Here is a 10,520-nt window from a genome sequence, read left to right on the forward strand (position 1 = left end):
AAAACCCTAAACCCCCCCCCCCCCCCCGCCTCCTCCCCCTCTCGAAACCTGGGAGGCTCATTTTAATACAGGAGTTTAAGCTCCTACTTCAAAGTAAGCTTATCGAAGCTTAGTAGACACAATTAATGTGCATTCTTTAAGGGAATTTCAAGTCAGGTACTTTATCAAAGAATCATGTTCTAATTAGATGATACTTGACTGTCATTCACAAAAATATTAACATATACGAAGCAAAGAGTTATAGTAAAGTATAATGGTACAATTTCCGCAAAAGACATATTTACATTGGATAACAGCTCATGGAAATCATATGATCCTAAATCAACATTTTACATAAATCCCTTTTCTTTCTTCTGGATCTTTAATAATGAAATACTGCTATTCTTATTTGAAGAAACCCAGTTACTAAAATTAAAAGGGGAAAATGGGAAAAAGAAAATGCCAGAACACATTAAACTGAGATTTCTTTATAATTTAGATAATTAGCATGTGAAAAAGGGTAAATTCTATAATCAAAAGAATATAATAGACACATAAATAAAGGCAATAACTGAAAAGAGAGAGAGAGAGAGAGAGAGAGAGAGAGAAGGAGATAATAGAACGGTAACACGAGCGTTTGTGCACACTCACCGGTGCCGGATGACATCATCAGTAAAGTAATTGCCGGCGCCGGAGAGTGCAGAGGTTTACCCTGAAAAATCCTTTCTGTGTGCTGGTAAGTTGAGATTTTGTTGGGCAAAAATGTATATATTGCAAAAGTATCCCTTATATTTAAATCTTGACACATACATCCTTACCTTTTCATATTTATGGTGGATTCAGTCCTTAAATTTTCAATTAGACTGGAATCATCCCAAAACATGGAAACATTGAAAACCAATTTGCACGAAATTCATAGTCTAGGGACCATCACTACAATTTTCTAATTTTATTGCTCACTTTTTTCCTGTCTAACCCCTTCACTTAGTAATGTTATCAATTTGACACACAAACTGGTCCAACACGCAGAAGTATATCAATTTTTATTTTGTTAAATACATTTTGCCAAGCCTGTTTCCATACACGTAAACATTAACATCGCACGGGCCAAAAATTAGTCTCATAATAAGGCCCTTTGATCGGATAAATTTTACAAGCATATAGAATCATTGAGAAGTGATACGTGATGAAAGGAATTATTGTTTCACAGAGAATAAATTCTAATTAAAGTGTAATATTCCTCTATCAAATTCGAAGTATGTAACACGAAAGAGATTGTTTTTTATAATTTATTCTACGAGTTATGCAAAAGCGTTGATTTATAAACTTAGATGGATGATTGTATTGGACTTACGAATTCGCTCATTATTATCTATCTTCAATTTTCAACTATATAGTTTATTATTATTTATGCGTTCATGACAATCGATAATCCTAATTGTATTAAACTTTCTTTTTCAAGATAAATTAACTATATTCTAAGCACAACCTTATTATATTCTTAGTCAGAATCATCCGCAAAGTAATGTATTCAATTACAATTATTAATAGGATTGCACACGCCATACATGCTATCCTTAATATCTATTGTCCGTATGTTAATAATACGATATTTTAAACATATTATGAGCCTCCTAACACTAAACAAGCAATTAATAATATAAATGGCGCACAAAAATTTAAATAATACAACGAGACATGCAAGATTAATAAAAAAACACAAGAATTACTAAATTACTTCTTTAAATTAAAAATAAATAATCAAAGGGTTCATCTTTATTCAATACAAAGGAAAATTTAGCCTAGCTTGATTTCTATTATATTGTAAGAAGAATAGTCAATAGATATAACTTGGAACATGAACAAATGCAATAGATCTTGATATCCAATTTCAAACTTGAAATTTTCAAGTTCTTGATGTAATAATTAGCCTTAATTTCTTGTCATATTGATCTTCTCTCCCCAAAATATATGAACTGGCTTATTGTTCTTCAATGGTATTATGAAATGAATATGGATTAAGAGGCTAAAGAGTCCTCCCTAATGTTTAGCCTTTATTTTGTATTTAATAGTCATCGAATTTAGGTTAGGAAGTGCCCCAAAACTTGCCCCCGTTTGGTTCCCATTAAATTTTATTTTTCTCTCTCTTATTTTCAACCACAAAATCTTCCATAAAATAATATTACAAGTAAATCGAAAAAATTTCTCTATTTTTCAACCACTCATTTTTCAAAAAAATATTATTTCACCTATTTTCATTTCTAGAAAATGGGGGCCAAATGGGGGTGTTTCAAAAGATTTCGTATCAAAGAAGTAAGGTAGTCCCATCTGCCAAAAATGTCTATGAGTATCCTTATCACGTGCGCATGGAGGAAGCGTTTTGCTTTTGGATTGTAAAAAATAGGTCATTGTGTTCATGCGAAACTCGCGATCGTACGAGATCGTTGACAATAATAGATTTAGTGAGTTGAGAGTATTGTCACACATGAAATAAATTTTAATTCAAATTTACTAGTGATGTATGTAATTTGAATTATGTAAAACAAAAGAGAGATTTGGATTAGATTTTTGCTAAATTAATCTAAGATAGTAATAAAAGTTTGGTTTTTATCAGGTTATGGATGATTATATAGGATTTAGAATCCACATGTTTTTATCTATTTTAATTCTTGATTTGTAATCTAGTTTTGTTCACGCATTCTTTACAATGGATAAAACTAATGTATTTAATTTTCATTCTTAAGACAAATTAATTCTATTATAACCATGACTCGAATTTATTCCTAGCCTTAATTCGAATCGTTAGAAACTTAGAACGCTTTGAATTTTAGATTATTTATATAATTGCACAAGTGATAAATATTATTTTTAACATCTATTACAAATATGTTAATTTTGTGCGTTTTAGACTTATTGTGAGTCTCTAACAATAAACAAGCAACTAATTGTCTATTTGTGGCTAATCAATTAAACAAGGCAATGGATATGTAAAATTAATTAAGAAACACAAGAATTAAACTAAACTGTTAGTCTTGAATTTCAAACAAATAAACAATATGATTCATCTCATCCAATATAAAAAATAAATCTATCCTAGCATAGATTTAACAAAATTATAAGAAGAATAATGAAAAAATATTACTAGAATCATGAATGAATACAAAAAAGGTTGATCTTCAAGTCTAAAGTTGAATTCTTTAATTTTTTTGATGTAATTGACCTTCAGCTTTTACTAGGGCTTGATTCTCTCCTAAAAATAATGAACTAACCTCTTTGTACTCGACAAATTTGATGATATTATTGTGTATAAAAATGCAAGAGAGTTCTCTCACGTGTTCTCCCGAGTTTTGTATTTTTAGAGGTCGAATTTAGATAAAAAAAAATCGTCCCAAAGTTGTTACGAATAAGAGTTTGAATCAAGAAAGAAATTTGGCTCGGGCACATGCATAGGTATATCTACCACTAGCACAGGCATGTTGACTTGCTCGAGGATCATGAAATTGATGTCTTGCGTGCACACCAAAATGGTTAGCGCGCTGGTTTGCTTCGCGTCGTCCTTGAGCAGCCTTTAGTATTTTGGTCATAATTTTCTTTCTCGGTATCTGATTGAGGTGATCCAAAATATATTTAAAAGATAACTCCAAGGGATATAATTCTTTTAGAAATACAAATTCTCAAAGTCGAATGTTTGCTATCTGAAAAATGGATCTTAAGTTGAGGCTAAAAATCCGAAGTATGACTTTTCTAGTTGGGAATTGATTTGTGAGAATAATTATGCTATATTTCACTTATTTTGACCTCCAATTGATCATATGTGATATTCAATAATCATTTCATAGTCCAAATCAACTATTGAGTATTTACACTTTGGTCACTGAACTTTGAATTTCTTTCATTTTTGCTCCTATGTTTTGTTTATTTCTTCTAATTCCATCAATTTGCCTCGAGTTTTACCTAATAAATAAAATTAACATCTAATTAAGTCATAAATAATCAAAATAATCTTGATTACAATTAATCTCATTTAACGGCCCAAATAAATATATAAAATACACTTATCACTTTGCATGCGCAAGGCAATTGCCTCATGCGCACGCCTCTAGCTTTAGCATTTTAGGACTAACGGCCACCTCTGGGGTGTTTTTGGTCATTTTTCATGCAATTTCCATCCCTCATGTTGTATTATCATCCAACTGATCCCTATGATCTTCAATCATTATTTTATAGTTCAAATCAACTATTGAATTTAAAATTTGATCCTCAAACTTTGATTTTTTTTTTCCATTCGTTTCTTTCAATTCCCACTATATTGTATCAAGTTACAATTTCTTAAAATCAATAACAAATACGATAATTTATTGACCCTTCATCAAACCATCTCAAAATATTCAGTACCCTACACATGTAGCCATAAAATGGCCACGTCCTTCATTTGGGCAGTATGAGGCCAGGGATGTAAGAAACACGAACTAGGATTTCGGAAGAAGTTAACCACATTACCTATTGATATGACAACGTTCAGAAAACATAAAATAACTTCCTTACATTTTTATTTAGAAGTGGTGAAAAGAACACTAAGGGTGCGTTTGATTACAAGTAGGAAAATTACATATTTATTTAATTAATTCGGGGGTATTAAAGTTGTTTAACTATCAAGCTTTTGGTATTTTTTTTCGAGCTTTTGTTATTTATTTCTTGGTCGTCTTTTGGTTGAATTTTGATAATTTAATAAACACCTTGGACAATTGTTTTTCAACATCAAGATCGTTACTTTAACAAATTATATATGTTATGCAATATCACAGTTCTTGCTACAAAAGGAAAAGACAACTGGGGCACATTTCGCGATTTACCTCCCTCACAAAGTTCTAGGGACGGGGCGGTGAGGACCCTCAAGGTTGGGGTTCAAACTTTTTTTTTTTTTAATTTTTTATTACAAAAGGAAAAGACAAATGACACATTTCTATTAATGAAAAATTAGGTTAAACTAACTATGATTTGGGCTTGTTTGTTCCCATTTTTTGTTCCTAAATAGAAGAAATTGGACAGGTGCTTTTTCACATACCCATTTTTTTATTACATTCATCTGACATTAACATGACATTTTACGGTAGCATTTATTGCTTTCCTCTTCACTTTCCCTATCATGCCCTTCTCTCCAAAAACACTACTTTTTACCACTCTCCTCGCTATTGCACAAAAGAGTGGGCATAAAAGGAATTACAAAAATGATAATTATAGGTTTTCAAATCAATAACGTAAATGGTGGGACTCATGATGTGATGCGAAAATAAATTCTACAATTTGAATGTGAAATAAATAAAGGCTTAATTTGATAACTAATAAGTACATTTAAGACGGAACATAACGAAACAATAAAATTCTTTATATTTGATTAATATTCAAGTAATACATCTTTACTGAAGGCCCTATATATATATATATAAAGTCCGTATATTTAACTAATGATAATTTGATCCTAAACTTACCCTATCATCAAAACTATCTAGGAACTATTAATACCCTATACATGTAGCATGTGACTTCGATGACGTGTCGTTTTTCTACATAGTCCCAACACATTTGCTCTTGTTTGAGCCCCATTTTTTTTAAAAAAAATACATTATTAAATAGTATTTTGATATCATTTCAACCACACATTATTCAATAAAACAATATTATATGAAAATCTAAAACTTTTCCTTTTTTTAACAACACATTTCACATCATTACACTATTAAAAAATGCATTTTCTTGACAAAAATGGGACTCAAACAAGCGCAAAACCGATGAAAAAGCTCACACCATCTCGTGGAATGTGAAGGACAATATCCACCTTGCCTTTTATGCGTGAATGAGAGACCCCTATTTTCTCGTACTTTTGTCTTGTCTTCATTTTCAAACTTGATGTCCAATTATCTCTCAATTTGTTGGTCCACTCCGAAGGAGGTAGATCCCTTCATTTTAACTTTCCATCATTTCTCTTCATTTTCCTCTAGCTCTTTTAGCACGAGCCTCAATCAAAATTGAGTTATTAGTGGATTCATATTTTTTATTTTCTTTTAACCATGGGACTCACAAACTTATAATCTTAAAAACTTTTCTGAATTGGACTTATGTAAAACTAAAATTTTTATCTTGAACTACGATTTAGATTATATTAATTCATTTAGAATTGTAGTGTTATAGTATATTTTTTCGATTGACCCACGTGTCAACGAGTCTCACAAAGCTCCTTGTAAATTAAGGGATTGCTCGACAAAGATTTTGATAAAAGTTAACAACAAAATGTGATTTAAAATTTGATAAAAATTGTAGGTACATAAAATTTGATTAATTCAATAATGTAAATGATTATGTACAAGTAGAATCAGGCTCCTAAATTTGGACACGAGTTTTGTTAAATACACGGTTTTAATTATCCCGTGTTGTTTGGTGTTGAGGGGAAAAAATCGATGCCAACTTCCCAACACTAGAATGGATACATGCAAGCAATTTCCAAGAAAATATATGGCCGCCGATCTTTCACACTGAATAATGTCGTCTTAAAATATTCATCTCATCTCGTCTCGTCTATATATGGAAAAAAAATTGACTTCTTTTCATTCAATATAGAAACTTTCTATTTCTTTCTCTCTATCTCAAACACGCAGTGACTAAGGAGTTGATAAATCCTGATTATAAGTTATAACATTCCCCATAGATATGGAGCAGAATGGGATGAATTACAAGACCAAGGAGTTCATCAATTCTGATCATACCGACTTTAAATTTTCTCAGATTAGCAGCAAATTCAAACCATACCCTTTCGTGACTCCGGTTCGATCAGGAGCCATCAAACGCAGAATCTTTACGGCCCTCTTCTGCAAATTAATAAATTTCTTGCGAATCAAGTTTACCTGCATGTTTTAGGGATCACGAAAACATGCCAGCAAGCATACGAAATTGTAATCTTTTTTTTTTTTGTTGTCCGGAAGTAATTGATCTGTTCAGTTTCGTTATGGTTAGTACTTTTTTCTTGGAAGCTATGGTTTTGTTTTCTAGTTGATTAGTTCAAGTATTTATTGTTTACCCACCCAATGGAAATCAAGAAACGGACTTCCTAAATGTGTATCGAAGGGTTAAAACCCTATTGGTCATCGCTGAAATCATGCATTTGCTTTAGTTATATCATTATCTGCAAAATAAATGATTTTGTTGGGTATCTAATGACTAATGATGAAGCCTTATGTGGCAAAAGATGCTGACAAATACCCCAAAAAAATTATGGACGACTCAGTCAAGCTAATGTTAGACAAAAAGTAAATAAATAAAGACTGTCTGAATGTAGAGATTTTGTGAGACATGTTGCTCAGCATTTAATTACCATGGAATAAGGTTTGATCTTGATTCTATTCCATTCCAAAAATGGAAAGTTCGACACAATTGAGATTTTTTTTTTTTTGGAAATTGAATGCAGTTACTAATTCATGATCCGACATGTACAGAATGAAAACTTCATTCCCGATTCTACGAGAATTTTTATGAAAGCATTTCATTTGCTTCTCTTCGATGGAAGTTTGAGTTTCCCAGAATGTATCCTAATTTTTGGCCTAATTCTTCTTCTGATGATCGATTCAACCTCTGATTAAAAAGATATACCTTGATTATATTTCATCTCTTCAACAAGTTTAGTAATGAGCATAACAATTTAATTTTGATTCTATTTTCAAAATAACAGATTTTCTTTCGCTTCCGCTCTATTTTATTATCTTTATTCTAATATTATTGAAAGACATGTGGGCAGAAATCTAGATGGAACATGTTGGAAACCAATTTTAGACCGAGTAGAAATTTTCGTCTATGTAAATGCCAAATAGATTGCAATGCACACAATGAAATGGAGTATGTTAATTAACACTTACGGAAAAGGATTTGTATGATCATAAAATTCAAAATTACTAATTTTATTTTATAATCCTTGTTCATTAGCTGAAAATATAATTGGAGAAAACTGAAAAAGACTAAGAAACTGTTTGATAGGCCCAAAAAATAAACACTATAATTTAATTCTTAAATTTCAACCACATTTTAAGGATAAGAAACTGTCGCAAACTCCACGTTCGACATCATAGTCACGATATAAAATTATTAAGGAAAATAACCACCTTGTATCTAACTTTTTGTGACTTGAAGATGAAGGGTATTTACAATCGAATCCGCGGACGTATTTTTCCAATGTTTTCGTGTATATTGTTGTTCAATAAAATTTCGTAAACGTATGAGATCGTTGACAAGTAATATATTTAATGAGTTGAGGGTATCGTCAAAGTGTCAAACAGAGAATAATTTTCTATTCAAGTGTACTAGTTTTCATAGAATTTAATTATGCAAACAAAATAGAGATTTTGATTTGATTTTATGTTAAATTATATAAGAAAGAGTTAAAAGTGTTTTTATATCACAATATGGACAATTGTATTGAATTTCAAATTCGCTTATTGCTATCTACTTTAATTCTTGATTTGTATCCTAGTTTCATTAAAACATTTTTGACAATCGATAAAGTTATGATATATAATTTTCTTTTTTCAAGACAAATTAAAGCTATTTTTAGCCCGAATTTGAATTATTAGAATGCATTAAATTTTAGATTCTCTATATGATTACACACATGATGAATGCTATTCCTAACATGTATTGCACATATGTTACTTTTGTTGCATTCTAAACTTATTGTGAATCTCTTAATACCACAACAAGTAACTAATTATTTAATTGATAGTCAAACAATTAAATAAGACAATGGGTATACAAAATTAATCAAGAAACGCAGGAAATAATAGATTGCTAGTTTTAAATTAAAATAAATAAATAATAGGATTTATTTTTATCCAAAACTAAAAAGGGATCTAGCATAACATATTAATATATAAATTCTAAAAAAATAATGAAAAAATATCACCCTAAATCATGAAAGAACATAAGAAATTTTATTCTTCAATTTTAAGATTGAAATTTTCAATATCTTGTTGTAATTGGCTTCAATTCGTTGTAAAGTTTCGATCTTCTTTCTCAAAATTTTTGAATTGACTTCTTGCTCTTGATGAATGTTATGATATTATTATATATCTAGAAGTTAGAGAGGGATCCTCAATGTTTCTCCGTAGTTATTATAAGAGTCAAATTTAGGTAAATAAATAATTCCAAAGTTGTTATCAATAAGAGTTTGAATTAAAAAAGGAAATTGGCTCGTCAATAGAGAATTTGGCTTGGGCACATGTTCAGGCATATTGCATTTCTCTCAAGTCAAGAGAAGAGAGGGGGTGGGGGGTGGGGGTGTTCGTGCACACATGCCTGAATTGCCCCATGCTTGTCGATTCGCATCGCTATATCCCTACATGGCCATCAGTATTTTAATTATAACTTTTGCTCCTAATATCCAATTGAGGCGATTCAAAATGCGTTGAAAATAAAAATAAAAATAATACAATTACTGATAGAAAATTTTCAATTCAAACATTTGCTACCCGAAGAAATGGGTCTCAACTAATGCTGAAAATTCAGAACATAATTTTTTCAGGTAGAAATTAATTTGTAAAAATACTTTACTATATTTAATTCATTTGACCTCCAATTACATCTAATTGATCATATGTGATATTCAATCATTGTTTTATGCTCCAAATCAACTATTGAATGTTTGCATTTTAGTCCCCACACATTAAAATTCTTTCATTTTTGCTCTTCATCGTCTATTTCTTTCAATTTTACCAGTTTGTCTCGAATTTTACCTAACAAACAAAAGTAACAACTAACTAAGTCATAAGTCATCAAAATTTATTATAATTAATCTCATTTAACGGTCAAGATAAGTGTATTTTATATACTTATCAAATACCCACAAAACTTTAACAATTATTTGTTCTCAAACAAAGTAAACTTTGACTTTAATTTTTCATTTTTAAAACAAACATGGTTAGATAATCTGTCTTTGGTCTTAGGATTAAAATTTATGTTTCAATACCACAAACTGCTTCAAAATCATATTTCCAAAATTAATTTTTACTTATTTAATGCAAAATTAAACGTGTGTGCGTGAGAGAGAAAATTCATACCAAGATCATAAATTCATAAAGTGATTTAGAGAGTGTTTGGCATCCATTTTAACGATAAAATGAATTTAGAACAGTAGATGGATGGAGAATTTGTGGGTGAAAATAAGATTTTTTTTTATTTACGTGTACTATTATTTTAATAAAGAATGTGTGATTAAAAAGAAGAGAGAGAAAAATACATTTTAAGAAAAATGAGAATCAAACGGAGCCTTAAGTTCCAATTCCTCAATAGTCAAATATTTCATTTCTTCTCTCATAAGATTCACACCTCAAAACTTGTTCTTTTTAACTAATTTTTACCCTATATTTAACTAATTGCAGTTTAATATATCAACAAATAAGGATTCTTATTATTTTTTTATTACTTGAATCTCCAAAAATCGACAAGGTTAATAATTTCTTGTCAAATGACTAATTGTCTAAAATAAGTATATTTTCTTAATC

At 30.2% G+C, this 10,520-nt stretch overlaps 1 protein-coding gene across 3 annotated transcripts in view; it reads right to left on the reverse strand.

The window, feature by feature from the left end:
• The window catches only part of LOC111378794 (dihydroneopterin aldolase 2-like), a 66,789-nt gene that overhangs the window by 2,953 nt on the left and 53,316 nt on the right, over positions 1-10,520 (reverse strand). For 2 of the 3 annotated variants that reach the window (XM_023002046.1, XM_023002044.1), the window contains exon 1: positions 631-802. The exons of the other annotated variant lie outside the window; for it this stretch is intronic. In XM_023002046.1, the coding sequence (XP_022857814.1) occupies positions 631-787 (157 nt within the window). In that variant the 5' untranslated portion in view covers positions 788-802. Of the gene's footprint in view, positions 1-630; positions 803-10,520 lie in introns of those variants that run through there. 3 annotated transcript variants of the gene reach the window in all.

The sequence above is a fragment of the Olea europaea genome, unplaced genomic scaffold, assembly GCF_002742605.1.
Source record: "Olea europaea var. sylvestris unplaced genomic scaffold, O_europaea_v1 scaffold187, whole genome shotgun sequence".
Lineage (NCBI taxonomy): Eukaryota > Viridiplantae > Streptophyta > Magnoliopsida > Lamiales > Oleaceae > Olea > Olea europaea.